The sequence below is a fragment of the Salvelinus namaycush genome, unplaced genomic scaffold, assembly GCF_016432855.1.
Source record: "Salvelinus namaycush isolate Seneca unplaced genomic scaffold, SaNama_1.0 Scaffold505, whole genome shotgun sequence".
Classification (NCBI taxonomy): Eukaryota; Metazoa; Chordata; class Actinopteri; order Salmoniformes; family Salmonidae; genus Salvelinus; species Salvelinus namaycush.
In genome coordinates, this window is record NW_024061204.1 from 103,148 (window position 1) to 121,099 (window position 17,952).

General features: G+C 42.7%; 1 protein-coding gene across 1 annotated transcript; it reads left to right on the plus strand.

The window, feature by feature from the left end:
- Window positions 1-2,452: 2,452 nt before the first annotated feature.
- On the plus strand, window positions 2,453-17,080 carry LOC120041685. The gene is made up of 9 exons (XM_038986549.1): window positions 2,453-2,462; window positions 3,460-5,015; window positions 6,444-6,502; window positions 6,610-6,824; window positions 12,693-12,943; window positions 13,240-13,365; window positions 13,503-13,644; window positions 16,311-16,337; window positions 16,719-17,080. Exons 1-9 carry the CDS (start codon window positions 2,453-2,455, stop codon window positions 16,997-16,999), a joined length of 2,667 nt encoding a protein of 888 aa, XP_038842477.1. The 3' UTR covers window positions 17,000-17,080.
- Window positions 17,081-17,952: the final 872 nt, after the last annotated feature.

Here is a 17,952-nt window from a genome sequence, read left to right on the forward strand (position 1 = left end):
TCATGATTTGACCACTTCAAATTGAGGGTAATTACACAACCTTTTTACTTCAGATTAGTATAAATGTTTATAGTAATCACATTGACAAAATTGATTGCTTAAAACAGATCAATATCATTGGTTTTGTCATACTCACCAGCGGTTTTAGGACTTCTATGAAACTCAAATGACAGGGAAAAATTGGGGTGCTATCTGTATAAAAGTCACTGGCCTCACAACAAATACATGGGCTTGCGAGTCAAATTATCACTAAAATAACAGCCAACCCTTGTCACTGTTGATATTCTATGGAGGGTTGTGATTTGTTTCCTGCCCCGTTTCGGCAGCCTCTGAAAACTTCGACCTTATAGAATTTAGAGGACTGTCTTCAGCAAATTCTCTTCTAATCAGTGATATACAAATTATTCTCAGATTCACTGTAGCCTTTGAATAATGTTAGTTTTAACAGCGCATACACGTTTTCCCCCGATCGAATGATTCCAAATTGAAATCGACATGAATGATTAACAAAATAGTGTTGTGTTTAGCTTTCTGCGTTGGCGACCCACTTGAAACAAAATGCAACAATCCACAATGTAGCTGGCTGTCTGTGTGTCTATGTACGCTGCTGACTCAACACTATACACTTCGGCTGCAACAATAAAATAAATAACTGAGACACTTAACATAGATTTCTAGTCAGTTTTATAATGTGTAACTAGCAATAGACTGGTGCTAAATTATCTCAAACTAAAAGCATCATTTTTGGGACAAATCACTCGCTCAACGCTAAACCTCGTTTGGATTCATTATTGAATAATGTGGCTATTGAGCAAGTTGAGGAGACTAAACCGCTGGGTGTCACCCTAGATAGCAAGCTGTCATGGTCAAAACATAGACTCAATGGTTGCTAAAATGGGAATTGGTCTGTCCATGATAGGGCGTTGCTCTGTCTTGACTTCTCAGTTGACCAGACATGTCCTACAGGCCCTAGTTTAGTCGCATCTGGACTACTGCCCAGCTGTGTGGTCATGTCCTACAGGCCCTAGTTTAGTCGCATCTGGACTACTGCCCAGCTGTGTGGTCATGTCCTACAGGCCCTAGTTTAGTCGCACCTGGACTACTGCCCAGCTGTGTGGTCATGTCCTACCGGCCCTAGTTTAGTCGCACCTGGACTACTGCCCAGCTGTGTGGTCATGTCCTACAGGCCCTAGTTTAGTCGCACCTGGACTACTGCCCAGCTGTGTGGTCATGTGTTTAGTCGCACCTGGACTACTGCCCAGCTGTGTGGTCATGTCCTACAGGCCCTAGTTTAGTCGCACCTGGACTACTGCCCAGCTGTGTGGTCATGTGTTTAGTCGCACCTGGACTACTGCCCAGCTGTGTGGCCATGTCCTACAGGCCCTAGTTTAGTCGCATCTGGACTACTGCCCAGCTGTGTGGTCATGTGTTTAGTCGCACCTGGACTGCTGCCCAGCTGTTTGGTCATGTCCTACAGGCCCTAGTTTAGTCGCATCTGGACTGCTGCCCAGCTGTGTGGTCATGTGTTTAGTCGCACCTGGACTGCTGCCCAGCTGTGTGGTCATGTCCTACCGGCCCTAGTTTAGTCGCATCTGGACTGCTGCCCAGCTGTGTGGCCATGTCCTACAGGCCCTAGTTTAGTCGCATCTGGACTACTGCCCAGCTGTGTGGTCATGTGTTTAGTCGCACCTGGACTACTGCCCAGCTGTGTGGCCATGTCCTACAGGCCCTAGTTTAGTCGCATCTGGACTGCTGCCCAGCTGTGTGGTCATGTGTTTAGTCGCACCTGGACTGCTGCCCAGCTGTGTGGTCATGTCCTACCGGCCCTAGTTTAGTCGCATCTGGACTACTGCCCAGCTGTGTGGTCATGTCCTACAGGCCCTAGTTTAGTCGCATCTGGACTGCTGCCCAGCTGTGTGGTCATGTCCTACAGGCCCTAGTTTAGTTGCACCTGGACTGCTGCCCAGCTGTGTGGTCATGTCCTACAGGCCCTAGTTTAGTTGCACCTGGACTGCTGCCCAGCTGTGTGGCCATGTCCTACAGGCCCTAGTTTAGTCTCATCTGGACTACTGCCCAGCTGTGTGGTCATGTCCTACAGGCCCTAGTTTAGTCGCATCTGGACTGCTGCCCAGCTGTGTGGTCATGTGTTTAGTCGCACCTGGACTACTGCCCAGCTGTGTGGCCATGTCGCATCTGGACTACTGCCCAGCTGTGTGGTCATGTCCTACAGGCCCTAGTTTAGTTGCACCTGGACTGCTGCCCAGCTGTGTGGTCATGTCCTACAGGCCCTAGTTTAGTTGCACCTGGACTGCTGCCCAGCTGTGTGGTCATGTGCTGCAGGGAAGGACAAAGCAGCACATATCACACTTTGATGCACACGGAGAGAAAGTGTCAGTAACTTGCATGTCAGTCTCTCCTGGCTCAAAGAGGAGGATGGATTGACTGCATCACTATGGGTCGTTGTGAGAGGTGTTGACGTGTTGAAGGTACCCAACTGTCTGTTCAAGCAGTTGGCACACAGATCAGACACTCATCAGTACAACACTAGACATGTAACCAGAGGTCTCTTCACAGTTCCAGGTCCAGAACAGAGGCTGGGAAACACACAGTATTAAATAGAGCCATGACTACATGGAACTCTTTGCCACCCTTTAAACAAAAGAACACCTTACTGCACAAAGGGGACTGTGAAGAGACACAGCCATTTTATATATATTGTATTGTAATTTGCACTGTGCTAAGTATTAGACCTAGATATTGTGTGTATGTACTGATATGTAGGCTATGCTTGACGTTTTAAAGGTGTGTAGTTCAGTCCTTGACTAATAATGTCCTGTACTATGTATTATGTCATGTTTCATTTGGATCTCAGGAAGAGTAGCTGGTGATTTTACAGCGGCTAATGGGGATCCTGATTAATTACCAAAATACCTAAAAAACTGTTACAAAGATAATGTTAGGAAACCAGAGATTCTCTGCACAGCCACAGGCGGCGAGCTGAACTTGGTAGTTAATTAACACTGCAAGCCTGTGGTAGCTGTGATGTCATCAGTCATTCTTAAAAGGGACAATAGGATTCTTTTTGATTCCCAATAAGAAAAAAGTAGTCCAATAGGATTCTGATAAAGGTGTCCAAAATCATATAGTATTGTGAGAATCCAATAGGATTCCAATAGGATTCTGATAAAGGTGTCCAAAATCCTATAGTATTGTGAGAATCCAATAGGATTCTATAGGAAAAGTCACTATTCCTAAAGGATATTTTGACTAGGGCTTTCACTGTCCATTCAATAACATCTGAAAATACTCCTTAAAAAACACAATGTGTGAAAGAATTTAGAGAAAGTTTACTAAACATATTGTAGTATTGAGACATTAGATATAATTTGTTTTCAGCACAAACACTGATCTAATCCAGCCAACTCTCTCCTAAACCTCTCCTCCTGTCTGCAGATGCCTGTGATCTCACACTGGACCCAAACACAGCACACAGAAACCTCTCTCTGTCTGAGGGGAACAGAAGGGTGGAGAGGGTTAAAGAGGAGCAGCCGTATCCTGATCAGCCAGAGAGATTTGATTTGGTTCCCCATGTGCTGTGTAGAGAGGGTCTGACTGGGCGCTGTTACTGGGAGGTCGAGTGGAGCGGGCTGGCTGACATAGGAGTGACATATAAAGGCAACAGCAGAAAAGGAGACGGTTCTTTCTGTGACTTTGGATACAATAACAAGTCCTGGCGTCTGGCCTGCCGTGGGAATCATTACATTGCTCTCCACAATAATGAATATACTACTATACCTGCACCACACCTCATCAACCCTCCTCAACCCCAGGGAGACCTGTCCTCCTCCACTCCACACCTCATCAACCCTCCTCAACCCCAGGGAGACCTGTCATCCTCCCCTCCACACCTCATCAACCCTCCTCAACCCCAGGGAGACCTGTCCTCCTCCCCTCCACACCTCATCAACCCTCCTCAACCCCAGGGAGACCTGTCCTCCTCCCCTCCACACCTCATCAACCCTCCTCAACCCCAGGGAGACCTGTCCTCCTCCACTCCACACCTCATCAACCCTCCTCAACCCCAGGGAGACCTGTCCTCCTCCCCTCCACACCTCATCAACCCTCCTCAACCCCAGGGAGACCTGTCCTCCTCCCCTCCACACCTCATCAACCCTCCTCAACCCCAGGGAGACCTGTCCTCCTCCCCTCCACACCTCATCAACCCTCCTCAACCCCAGGGAGACCTGTCCTCCTCCACTCCACGCCTCATCAACCCTCCTCAACCCCAGGGAGACCTGTCCTCCTCCCCTCCACACCTCATCAACCCTCCTCAACCCCAGGGAGACCTGTCCTCCTCCCCTCCACACCTCATCAACCCTCCTCAACCCCAGGGAGACCTGTCCTCCTCCCCTCCACACCTCATCAACCCTCCTCAACCCCAGGGAGACCTGTCCTCCTCCACTCCACGCCTCATCAACCCTCCTCAACCCCAGGGAGACCTGTCCTCCTCCCCTCCACACCTCATCAACCCTCCTCAACCCCAGGGAGACCTGTCCTCCTCCCCTCCACACCTCATCAACCCTCCTCAACCCCAGGGAGACCTGTCCTCCTCCCCTCCACACCTCATCAACCCTCCTCAACCCCAGGGAGACCTGTCCTCCTCCACTCCACGCCTCATCAACCCTCCTCAACCCCAGGGAGACCTGTCCTCCTCCCCTCCACACCTCATCAACCCTCCTCAACCCCAGGGAGACCTGTCCTCCTCCCCTCCACACCTCATCAACCCTCCTCAACCCCAGGGAGACCTGTCCTCCTCCACTCCACGCCCCAGAGTAGGAGTGTTTCTGGACTGGCCGACCGGCACTCTGTCGTTCTACAAGGTCTACTGTGGCTTGATGACCCACCTGTACACATTCCAGACCATATTCACAGAGCCCCTCTATCCCACTTTTGGGCTTCAGCATCCTCACACCTCTGTGTCCCTCGGGTTTGCCAGCAATCCTGTATCATCTGAGGTAGACAACGTTTAAAATATTATTATAGATATTCTCCTCACTGTATTTTCTGTTATGAATTTAAATTGAAGAAGCTATTGATCAAATAATCGTTCATTAATTAATTCAGAGTTGATAAAGGCTGTGTTCGAGCTCATTAAATCTGTTTTGTATTGTTAGTAAATTGTGACTCACTGACTGATCTACAAACAATAATAGTTTGTAGATTAAACTAGTTTTTAATCTATTTTTTGTAGATCAGTGATTTGAAGATCAGTCAGTCAGGCAGTCGATGATGCTGTCAATGTTAAACAAACTATATTAAGCAATGAAGTAAAACAAATTGTGACTTCAGGCTTTGACTGATTTGATGTTCCACCCTGACGTATTGGTCTATCATCCAATGAGATATGAGCAAAGGCGGGCTTATAATAGATGACTGTACCAAGTATGTACAGGGGCGGCAGCCTAGTGGTTAGAGCGTTGGACTAGTAACCGAAAGGTTGCTAGCTCGAATCCCCGAGCTGACAAGGTAAAAATCTGTCGTTCTGCCCCTGAACAAGGCAATTAACCCACTGTTCCTAGGCCGTCATTGTAAATAAGAATTTGTTCTTAACTGACTTGCCTAGTTAAATAAAGATAAAATGTGAAGTATATTATATCCATCCTTTATCATGAGAGTCATAAATGAGCTGGGCTACTATTCCTTTTCATTAGAGGGAGAGCATTTCCACTTGATGAATGAAATACATCTTTTACTCTGTTTGAATACATTCAAATTCAGTTGTAACATCTTTTGTCTTATGATCTTTTAATCAGAGACCAGGATTGGTTGGTGGAAAGTTGTAAAATGGCTCTCTATTTGCGCTTTGCGTGTAGACTAGACACCAATACAAGACTACCACTGAAGAACACCATTGGCATTGTTCTCAGTTAATTTGCATGCCGCTGTCAGTCACTGAATAGTTAGGCTCTGCGGGGTCGTCAACAACCAGACGTCTGGTTTTCAGGGGAAATGGAAGAGAGAGGCTGTGACAAGGGAGAGACTTTTATTCTTGTCAAGACCAGAATGTGGGTTATCTAGTTTCAGGCATTACTTTTACCTCTGCTATGTCAGGTTACTGAATAGTAATGAGAAAAGTGAGAAGGGAGGAGCCAACTGTCAAATCCTGGAGAATTTGGGGGTGGAGACTATTCAGTTAATCAAATATATTTATGATTTCTGCACGTCTAAATTGTGTGGAGAAATGCACAAATAATGTTATTCATAATAATTATCATAATAATACTTCCAGAACCACCAGAAATATGCAGAGAAGAAGAAGGAAAAGAGGAAGATGATGATGAAGTAAAATACAGAGAAGCGTGTATGTAGTCACGCTTATGTAGTCATGTTTATATTCAACTACTGTTCAAACTATAACACATTTTATTGTCTTTACATTGTAGACGGTTCCCAATCACTTTGAACCTGAAATCTATAGTCATGAGGGCAAGGGAGCATACCGGTAATGTTTTTTCCTCAATAATAGTTTCTAAGGACAATGCCCCATTTAGAAAAATCAAATACAGGGAATGTAATTAAAATGTCATTCTTCACCATTGTTTCCTCTAGGTTCCAGTGCCCCAGTGCAGGTCTGTTCCAGTGCAGTATAACAGGCCTGGTGTTCAGGATGGAGGGAGAGGGAGAGGTGCTCTATAGGACAGTCCACTGGGACAGAAAGCTTCTATCCCAGAGTGGCAAGAGGCCTGCAGGACCCCTGTTCAACATCGACTGCCCCCAGAAGGCTGTCTGTCAACTACACCTCCCACACTGTCAGATTCATTCTGGTGAGTAATCATTTCAAGCAATGGTCATTAATGAAAGATGTTGTAGCTCAGACACACAGGTAGGATTGTCAAACGTTGGCGTGCCAACAGCACTTAGCACCTACGAACAGTCAATATCTTTTGTGTTCACATAGCAAAGAAAAACTAACAGGTCTGTGAGAGCCGGAATTCTTACTGGTTGGTAAGTCATCAAATACTTATGTCATGCAATAAAATGCAAATGAATTACTTAAAAATCATACAATGTGATTTTCTGGATTTTTGTTTTAGATTCCGTCTCTCACAGTTGAAGTGTACCTATGATAAAAATTACAGACCTCTACATGCTTTGTAAGTAGGAAAACCTGCAAAATTGGCAGTGGATCAAATACTTGTTCTCCCCACTGTATATATAGTTGAAGTCGGAAGTTTACATACACCTTAGCCAAATACATTTAAACTCAGTTTCACAATTCCTGACATTTAATCCTAGAAAAAAATGCACTGTCAGTTAGGATCACCACTTTATTTTAAGAATGTGAAATAATAGTAGAGAGAATGATTTATTTCAGCAGGATTGAGGTCAGTGCTTTGTGATGGCCACTCCAATACCTTGACTTTGTTGTCCTTAAGCCATTTTGCCACAACTTTGGAAGTATGCTTGGGGTCATTGTCCATTTGGAAGACCCATTTGCAACCAAGCTTTTACTTCCTGACTGATGTCTTGAGATGTTGCTTCAATATATCCACATAATTTTATTCCCTCATGATGCCATCTATTTTGGGAAGTGCACCAGTCCTTCCTGCAGCAGTCCTTCCTGCACCCCCACAACATGATGCTGCCACCCCCGTGCTTCACGGTTGGGATGGTGTTCTTCGGCTTGCAAGCCCCCCCTTTTTCCTCCAAAAATAACGATGGTCATTATGGCCAAACAGTTCTATTTTTGTTTCATTAGACTAGAGGACAAAAAGTACAATCTTTTGTCCCCATGTGCAGTTGCAAACCGTAGTCTGGCTTTTTTATGGCAGTTTTGGAGCAATGGCTTCTTCCTTGCTGAGCGACCTTTCAGGTTATGTCGATATAGGACTTGTTTTACTGTGGATGGCCTGGAGATAGAAGCTGTTTTTCAGTCTCTGGGTCCCAGCTTTGATGCACCTGTACTGACCTTGCCTTCTGGACGATAGCGGCGTGAACAGGCCGTGGCTCGGGTGGCTGAGGTCCTTGATGATCTTCTTGGCCTTCCTTTGACACCGGGTACTGTAGATGTCCTGGAGGGCGGGCAGTGTGCCTTGTCTGTGATGTGCATACGTTGTCAGGAATGTTATCATTGTGGAACTTAAAGATTTTCACCCTCTCCTCTGCGGCCCAGTCGATGTGGGCCTGCTCCCTTTGCTGTCTCCTGAAGTCCACGATCAGCTCCTTCATTTTGTTGATGTTGAGGGAGAGGTTATTTTCCTGGCACCACTCCGCCTGGACCCTCACCTCCTAGGGCCACAAGCTTAGTTATGGTGTTGAAGGCTGAGGTGAACAGCACTCTTATATAGGTATTTCTCTTGTTCAGATGGGATAGGACAGTGTGTATTGCGATGGCGATTGCGTCAACTGTGAATCTGTTGGGGTGTTATGCAATTTGTAGTGGGTCTAGGGTGTCAAACTCATTCCACAGAGTGTCTGCAGGTTTTTTTCCTTTCAATTAAGAACTAGACAACCAGGTGAGGGAGAGTTCCTTACTAATTAGTGACCTTTATTTATCAATCAAGTACAAGGGAGGAGCAAATACCTGCAGACACTTGGCCCTCTGTGGAATGACTTTGACACATGTGGTCTAGGGTGTCGGGTAAGGTGGAGGTGATATGATCCTTAACTAGCCTCTCAAAGAACTTAATGATTACAGAAGTGAGCGCTACGGGGCGATAGTCATTTAGTTCCGTTACCTTTGCTTTCTTGGGTACAGGAACAATGGTGGACATCTTGAATCTTACGCTGCTGCTACTCTCTGTTTATTATCTATGCATAGTCACTTCACTTCACCTCTACCTACATGTACATATTACCTCAATTACCTTGACTAACCAGTGCCCCTGCACCTTGACTCTGTACCGGTACCCCCTGTATATAGCCTCCACATTGACTCTGTACCGGTACCCCCTGTATATAGCCTCCACATTGACTCTGTACCGTAACACCCTGTATATAGCCTCCACATTGACTCTGTACCGGTACCCCCTGTATATAGCCTCCACATTGACTCTGTACCGTAACACCCTGTATATAACCTCCACATTGACTCTGTACCGGTACCCCCTGTATATAGCCTCCACATTGACTCTGTACCGGTACTCCCTGTATTTAGCCTCCACATTGACTCTGTACCGGTACCCCCTGTATATAGCCTCCACATTGACTCTGTACCGGTACCCCCTGTATATAGCCTCCACATTAACACTGTACCGGTACCCCCTGTATATAGCCTCCACATTGACTCTGTACCGATACCTCCTGTATTTAGCCTCCACATTGACTCTGTACCGATACCTCCTGTATTTAGCCTCGCTATTGTTATTTTATATTTTGACTTATCTTTTTTTGACTTAACACTTATGTTTCTTAATCCAGCCACCGTGTCAGATTTCAAAAAGGCTTTATGGCGAAAGAAAACCATGCGATAATCTGAGGACAGCGCCCAGCATACCAACACATGAAGCATGAAAATCAGAATTCAACCCATAGGCGTGACACAAAAGTCAGAAATAATGATTTAATTCATGCCTTACCTTTGAAGAAATCCTTCTGTTGGCACTCCAATATGTCCCATAAACATCACACATGGTCCTTTTTGTTCGATTAATTCCATCGTTATATCTCCAAAAAGTCAATTTATTTGGCGCGTTTGATAAAAAAAAACACTGGTTCCAACTAGCGCAACATGACTACAAAATATCTTATAAATTACCTGTAATCTTGATCCAAACAACTTTCCTAATAAAACTTTAGGATTTTTAAATGTAAATAATTGATCAAATTTAAGACGGACTATACCGTGTTCAATAGAGGATAAAATGAAAGTGGAGCGAGCACGCGCACCAAACCAAACAATCCACCTGGCTCGAGCCTCAGAAAGGAATGGGCTACTTCTTCACCACTCAAAGGAAAAACATCAACCAATTTCTAAAGACTGTTGACATCTATTGGAAGCCGTAGGAACTGCAAGCATATTTATATTGAAACGGGCTTGCCATAGAAAACTAATAGAAAACAGATTGACCTAAAAAAAATAAAAAAAATCCCTGGATGGATTGTGCTCAGGGTTTTGCCAGCCAAATCAGTTCTGTTATACTCACAGACATTATTCAAACAGTTTTAGAAACTTTAGAGTGTTTAGTGTTTTCTATCCAAATCTACCAATTATATGCATATCCTAGCTTCTGGGCCTGAGTAGCAGGCAGTTTACATTGGGCACATTTTCATCCGGACGTGAAAATAGTGCCCCCAATCCTAAATAAGTTTTAAACTGCATTGTAGGTTAAGGGCTTGTAAGTAAGCATTTCACTGTAAGGTCCTACACCTGTTGTATTTGGCGCATGTGACAAATACAATTTGATTTGACAACAGACTGTCATAGGGAGGGATTTTAATACGTCCATCAAATCAAATCAAGTTTATTTTATATAGCCCTTCGTACATCAGCTAATATCTCGAAGTGCTGTACAGAAACCCAGCCTAAAACCCCAAACAGCAAGCAAAGCAGGTGTAGAAGCACGGTGGCTAGGAAAAACTCCCTAGAAAGGCCAAAACCTAGGAAGAAACCTAGAGAGGAACCAGGCTATGAGGGGTGGCCAGTCCTCTTCTGGCTGTGCCGGGTGGAGATTATAACAGAACATGGCCAAGATGTTCAAAATGTTCATAAATGACAAGCATGGTCAAATAATAATCAGGAATAAATGTCAGCTGGTCTACTGACATTTTGCCTGTTTCATTGCCTTACGGAGGGCGTAGCTGGACTGTTTGTACTCGTCCATGTTCCCAGGCACCTTGCCTTGGTTAAATGCTGTGTTTTGCGCTTTTAATTTCACCTTTATTTAACCAGGTAGGCTAGTTGAGAACAAGTTCTCATTTACAACTGCGACCTGGCCAAGATAAAGCACAAAAGTTCGACACATACAACAACACAGAGTTGCACATGGAGTAAACAAACATACAGTCAATAATACAGTAGAAAAAAGAAAAAAAGAAAAAGTCTATGTAGAGTGTGTGCAAATGAGGTAAGATAAGGGAGGTAAGGCAATAAACAGGGCCTGGTGGTGAAGTAATTACAATATAGCAGTTAAACATTGGAATGGTAGATGTGCAGAAGATGAATGTGCAAGTAGAGATACTGGGGTGCAAAGGAGCAAGATAAATAAATACAGTATGGGGATGAGGTAGTTGGATGGGCTGTATACAGATGGCCTATGTACTGTAAGGTTTACACCTGTTGTATTCGGCGCATGTGACAACAGACTGGGATAGGGAGGGATTTGAATATGTCCGTCAACACTCCAGCCAGCTGGTCTGCACATGCTCTGAGTAATGCTGCTATCTATCCGCAGTTCTGCCATCTGTCCAAGTTCTGATCGCCACAGTGGGAACAACATTCTATGCACTTCCTGATAAACTCAGTCACCAAGCAGTGTATATGTCAATGTTATTCATATCCCTGTTACATTCCCCAGCAAGAAAACCCAAATAATGTCGCTCAAACAGAAGGGGGAACTAACAAAGAGTCACTGACAACAACCAAAACAAAACAGCTGGGGTTCTAGGAGGGGTTCTGAACGACACTCATGGGGGTGTCCACTGAAAGTTGACTGACAACAGCAACTGGAACCTAAAAGACACCCACCATTAGCACCCACTAAATTTGCCCAAGAAGAGGCGAACAAAAGAAAAACCCACATCAAACTTAAAGACACGAAGCAAACCAAAAAGTGGATTAAAATGAAAACAGGAAAGAGCAGATAAAAGATTGTTTGTCTAGAAATCAAAATAGGCATCACCAACTAAATGTGTTAACCCTCCACATATCTCAACACAACTAGAGCACTGGGCCAGCCATTCTTAAATAGCACCTGGGCCAACACAGGTGAAACCCCTTCACACTAACGAGATGGCAACCAGCACAGGTGTAACACATACTGACTAACAAGGTGACACAAATCGGTGCGCCCTATGTGCTAACGTGCTAAAAGTCCAACCTCAAAACCTAAATGGAAAAACCAAAACCTAAAACAATCTTGAAGCATAGATTCCGATTGGTCAGACCAACGTTGAACAATCCTTACTACGTGTTTAAGTCTATAGGAAGGGAGGAGCAGAATGGAGGCGTGATCTTATTTGCAGTAGGGGGAGCCGGGGAAGGCCCTGACACTGACAGTCACTCAATTAGCGCATGTAAGCTAAAATCTTTTTGATTTGTAAGTTAGTCTAGCCAGCTATCTAAACTTGATCGAATTACTGACCGGGGCGCCCCCATTGATTTTGTTAGTCACTCTCACTCAAACTGCAAACATTTCTCTCCACCCCATGGACAAATGTGTAGAATTGCAGCAAACTTGCTTTAAAACTACAACATTTTCTCTACGCCCCATTGCAAATTGTGTAGAATTGCAAATTAACTCTACAGCTTCTACCGGGTCGGCACGCTGAAGCTGCTGGTTTTGTTCTAGCGAGAGAAGGAACGGCCTCCCACTGTGATAAGTACCTATCGGCAGTAAGATTCTCTGTGTGTTTCATGCTTTAGACTTCCCTAAACAAGATTACTCTGATCATTTGTTCCAATACCTTGTTTGTCATTGTTATCGTAGTAGTAACCTATATCAGAGAAAGCTCAGAATGTTATCTTTCTTCAGGTGGTGGATGTGACTTCCTGTCTGTAGCCCATGTGACTGAGGATGACATCATTGAGTTTCTCCCTCCCCATGAGATAACAGACACACATGTCATAATAAGCATCACTGGATTCTCTGCTTATGGTGATGTCACAGATGAGGATGCTCCCATCTCCCCCATACTTGCACATGTGTTGTTATTCTACCAACCACTTGGCAAGAGGTCCATCCTGAATGTGTTGTTGCTTCCCAGTAATGTTGTGAGAAAAGAGGTGAGCTGGAACCCTACAACCCTAAAAAAAAACACTTCTATCTGACTGGAATTCAATCAAATACACAATGGGGAATGTAATGCTGTTTTAGCATAACGGCAAAAAAAATGAGGAGAGTTGCAGCAACATGTTTGACTGAAATACATATTTTCACTTATTTAGTAGTTTGTTCCATTTTTTATTCTTGAGTTTCAGATATTGTTTTAACTTACATTCCCTGCAATCATTTAAATAATCAATTGCATTTTTATTCCTATTGACACCCAAGTTAACTGTATATTTTTGGTCCTTTTGAGGTGCGGGAGTTGATTGAAAGGGATGGAATAAGAGAAATTCTAACAACTTCTCTGTGTACACTTACCCCAAAGCAAGAATACACCCTCTCCACTAACCCTGCAGATGCACATCCAATACAACCAAACGTAAATCTGAGATATGTTTGAATAATACATTTGTTATTACTATAATGCATAATTTCATTCTCACTTATCATTTCACTGACTCGCAATGTCTCTATTTCAGAAATCAGTTTGTGAAATGTCCTTTTTTTTTGTTCCAGCCAGCAAAATTTGTGGATTCCTATGAAAACTACGTCCCCACATTTCAGTTGTTTATTAAACCTGTTGTTGAAGAAGTGAATCTTCTTCTGGAAGAAAATAAAGCTGATAAACTTGTATGGAACGGACTTATCTGGCTTCCAGGTAACAGAAATTCTAAACTCAAATTCAATCAAATGAACTTGGATGGACCATGTGGACCACATAACTAACCCAAGATAGTTAATCTGTGTTGTTTACAGGGGAGCAAGTTACGCATAGTGGGAAGAACAAGTAAGGAGGTGGGCAAAGCCGAGCCGAGCTAGCCAGATCCTTTTGGCGCATTGTAGCATGTATTTGCACATTTCCGTCAGGGACCACCATCTCTGTTAAGTGTGTGTTTGTGCACAAACTCAATTCAACCTTGAACTCCTTCAAAAACATTTATTTTACTTTGTCAATTAGTCAAATATATAAAACGTTATGCACTGTGTTTGTAACAGATTTTCGTTTTGGGGAGAGAAACATTTATTGAGATCAGATATTTAATCAATGAGAAAATGTGCAGAATATCAGGCCAGTTTCACCTTGATCCACCGTCTCCCACTACCTACAACTGGACTTCTTCTCTCACGACCATATTTGGTGGTGAGAACATTCTAAACGGATGCTTCAGCTTCATATCCCCTGTGACATGTCTGGGTTTCCCCTTCTGTCTGTATTCCCACAATATTTCATTAGGTTGTGGGAGCATTGTGTGGACATGACGAGATATGTTACCAAAACACAAAAACTGTCCAGTTAAAAACATTTGCCTGATTTTGCAAGAACGTTCCCGGAACATATTTTTTACGTTCTTTAAAAAATTCATAAAACATTTCTTTAGGTTCTGGGAACATATGACGCTTCTCAAAACACTAAATCTGTCCAACAACTCTGATCCGAAGGTGCAAACCGCTGGCGGTCGGTTCCGTTTAAGATGAGGGAGAGCGAAACGTTTTGCAACAGAAACAGCAGAATGATCACCGGCCACACAGTTCACTTTCATAGCAGCCATACAAACAGCATCATTGCATCTATGCGCTCTCCTCCTTTCACATTTTCCCTTCACTTGTGGACTTCAGTAAACAACATAAGCTGAAAAACAGCTAAAAAAAAAAAAAAAAAACTCTCCAACTAAAGCCAAACCTTCATACCATAATCGCTACACACAGCCTACATCATAGTCAACATATTAGCTACTATAACTAAAGCGTTGGTAAACCCACAATCCAATCCATGTGTTCAATCATGCAATGCAGTGTACAGGAAGCAGTTTAGCAATTACATCGGTGGGCCCTTGCAAGAGTTAAAGTGTTGGATAGCCTTAGCTAGCTAGATAACATAAATAGCATTCCTCTCTGTTTGAGTTAAGTTAAACTATTTCCTTTCTTTCTCTGAGTCAACTACTCACCACACTTTATGCACTGCAGTACTAGATGCATTCTCTGATCCTTTGATTGGATGAACAACATGTCAGTTCATGCTGCAAGAGCTCTGATAGGTTGGAGGACGTCCTCCGGAAGTCGTCAGAATTACTGTGTAAGTCTATGGAACGGGGTGAGAACGGGGTGAGAACCATGAGACTCCTAGGTTTTGTCTTGAAGTCAATGTACCCAGAGGAGGACAGAAGCTAGCTGTCCTCCTGCTACACCAGGGTGCTACCCTAAAAGAGTGCTGCTGAGACTACTGTAGACCTTCATTGCAAAACAGTGTGTTTTAATCAATTATTTGGTGACGTGAATATATTTTGTATAGTTTTATCTAAAAAGTCCAAACAGATCTGCAAGGAAGGTGGATGCTTTTAAAAAATACTATTGAATGAACAATATATATTTTTTAAATTACTCATTAATCTATATGGTCCAAATAAGGATGATCCACACTTCTTTGAAAAATATTTATAACAATCTATCAAGCTCACAAGCAACATACGATCGATCCTATTATTATGGTGGGAGATTATAACACAGTTTTAAGTACTTCAATGCACCGTAAAGGAAATCACACTACAAACTATCACCCTCATGCACTTAAGGAGATCACACTACAAACTATCACCCTCATGCACTTAAGGAGATCACAACTATCATGGACACATTAGAACTAGTGGATATATGGATGCTTAAAAATCCAGACCTAGTTAGATATACATGGAGGAGGCTTAATCAAGCTAGTCGTCTTGACTTCTTTCTTGTATCCTTTGCGCTGGCACCAAAAGTAAAAACACATTTGATTGGGAGCAGAATGCAGTCGGACCATAAAATAATTGTCATCCGCATTACTCTTACAGAATGTCCACGTGGACAAGAATATTGGAAATGTAATCAAAGCCTACTGGATGACAACCTGTTTTTAACTAAGACAAAGGATTTCATAACTGACTTTTTCCGACATAATAGGTACAACAGATCCCCTTATTGTATGGGACACTTTTTAAATTAGGTCATGCAATTCAGTACTCATCTTTAAAACAAAAACTATTTTGGTCAAAAGTGTTCATATTAACAAAGGAAATAGAGGAAATTACAGTACAGATGTATAGCACTAAAAATGGTACCATTTGCAAACATTTCTAAAAACCAATTTTTGCTTTGTCATTATGGGGTATTGTTTGTAGATAGATGAGGTAAAAAACGAGAACAAGTCTGTAACATCCTTTTTTTTAAAGTCAAGGGATCTGAATACCTTCTGAATATACTGAATATACCCACTTTTTAATGATATTCATGGTCTGTCAAATGACAATTTGTTGAGGAGCATGTGTAATCAAGGTCTCTTTTTACCCACAGTTACACCACCAGGTGGCGCTACAGCAGGTAAATATTATTTCCTGTCTTCCCCAAGAGATTTAATTATGTTAGAGGAGAGTTCCCTAATATCATATTTTTACAGTAAACACAGTAATGTAGCTTTTTAGAATCCTAAAGATAGAAAGAAAACAGGTACTTAATGCTGAGTGAGTGTTGCACCTTTTTCCTTTTCAATTATGAAATAGTTGTTCGGTTGCACCTCGACTCCTGTGGTTAATCGCCTTCCACTTCTTTCCTAATTCAATTACAATTATTAAAGGTAGACTCAGCAAGATGGCATCATTACACACAACAGGGAACTTGTTGTTTACATTCATCAACAAAAAGCAGAATTCTGATCCGTCAGGACTGTTTAGTTATGTTTCATATTATTATTTCTGTTTCCAGGGACAACGAAGGTTCATTTTCTGCTGATTAACATTCTGAAAGAGCTGGGCCAAAGCGACCTGAAGACATTTCAGTGGTACCTGACTAAGGGTGTGGATGAATTTCCTTCCATCTCAGTGGGCCTCCTGGAGGGTGCTGATAACCTGGTCACAGTGGATAGGATGGTAAGCTTCCATGATGAGGGAGCTGTGAAGATCACACTGAAGATCCTGAGGGAGATGGGCCTGAACAGCCTGGCTGAGGAGTTAAAAAAACAAAGGAAGTTGAAAAAACAGGTCTGAATGCCATAATCTATCTGCAATATTAAAGCTGATTTTTGTATGTTTATGGGGCAGTGTTTAGTCTAGGTGTATGTATGTCTATGGTTGCCTGGATTGGTTCTCAATTAGAGACAGCTGTCTATCGTTGTCTCTGATTGGGAGCCATATTTAGGCAACCATAGTCATTAGGTAGGTTGTGGGTGATTGTCTATGTGTAAGTTGCCAGTGTCTGCACTTATTGTTTGTATAGCCTCACGTTCGTCTGTTTGTTGTTTTGATTAGTGTGTATAGTGTTCGTTTCGTTTTTGTCTTCTAATAAAAAGGAAGAATGTATTGTTATCACGCTGCGCCTTGGTCCTCTCTTTCACGTAATGATGATCGTGACAGATATAGACATATCTGATATTGGCAGAAAACTTTAATTCTTGTTAATCTAACTACACTCTCCAATTTACAGTAGCTATTAGAGTGAAATAATACCATGCTATTGTTTGAGGAGAGTGCACAGTTATGAACTTGAAAATGTATTAATAAACCAATTAGGCACATTTTGGCAATCTTGATACAACATTTTTAACAGAAATTCAATGGTTCATTGGAACAATCTAAAACTTTACACATACACTGCTGCTATCTAGTGACCAAAATCTAAATTGCGCCTGGGCTGGAATAATAGATTATGGCTTTTCTCTTGCATTTCAAAGATGATGGTACAAAAATACGCATGTTTTTTTCTTTGTATTATCTTTTGCCAGATCTAATGTGTTATATTCTCCTACATTAATTCAACATTTCCACGAACTTCAAAGTGTTTCCTTTCAAATGGTATCAAGAATATGCATATCCTTGCTTCAGGTCCTGAGCAACAGACAGTTAGATTTGGGTATGTCATTTTAGGCGAAAATTGAAAAAAAGATCCTTAAGTCAATGTGTGAAATGTTTTCTGGAAGCTGTTCTGTGCCATTTTCCCTACA

What these genes read in the sequence shown, in the direction of transcription:
- LOC120041685 (XM_038986549.1), top strand. An exon ending in ACACTGTCAGATTCATTCTG is followed by an intron (nt 6,825 to 12,692) that starts GTGAGTAATCAT and finishes ATCTTTCTTCAG; the next exon opens with GTGGTGGATGTGACTTCCTG. An exon ending in GTAATGTTGTGAGAAAAGAG is followed by an intron (nt 12,944 to 13,239) that starts GTGAGCTGGAAC and finishes GGTCCTTTTGAG; the next exon opens with GTGCGGGAGTTGATTGAAAG.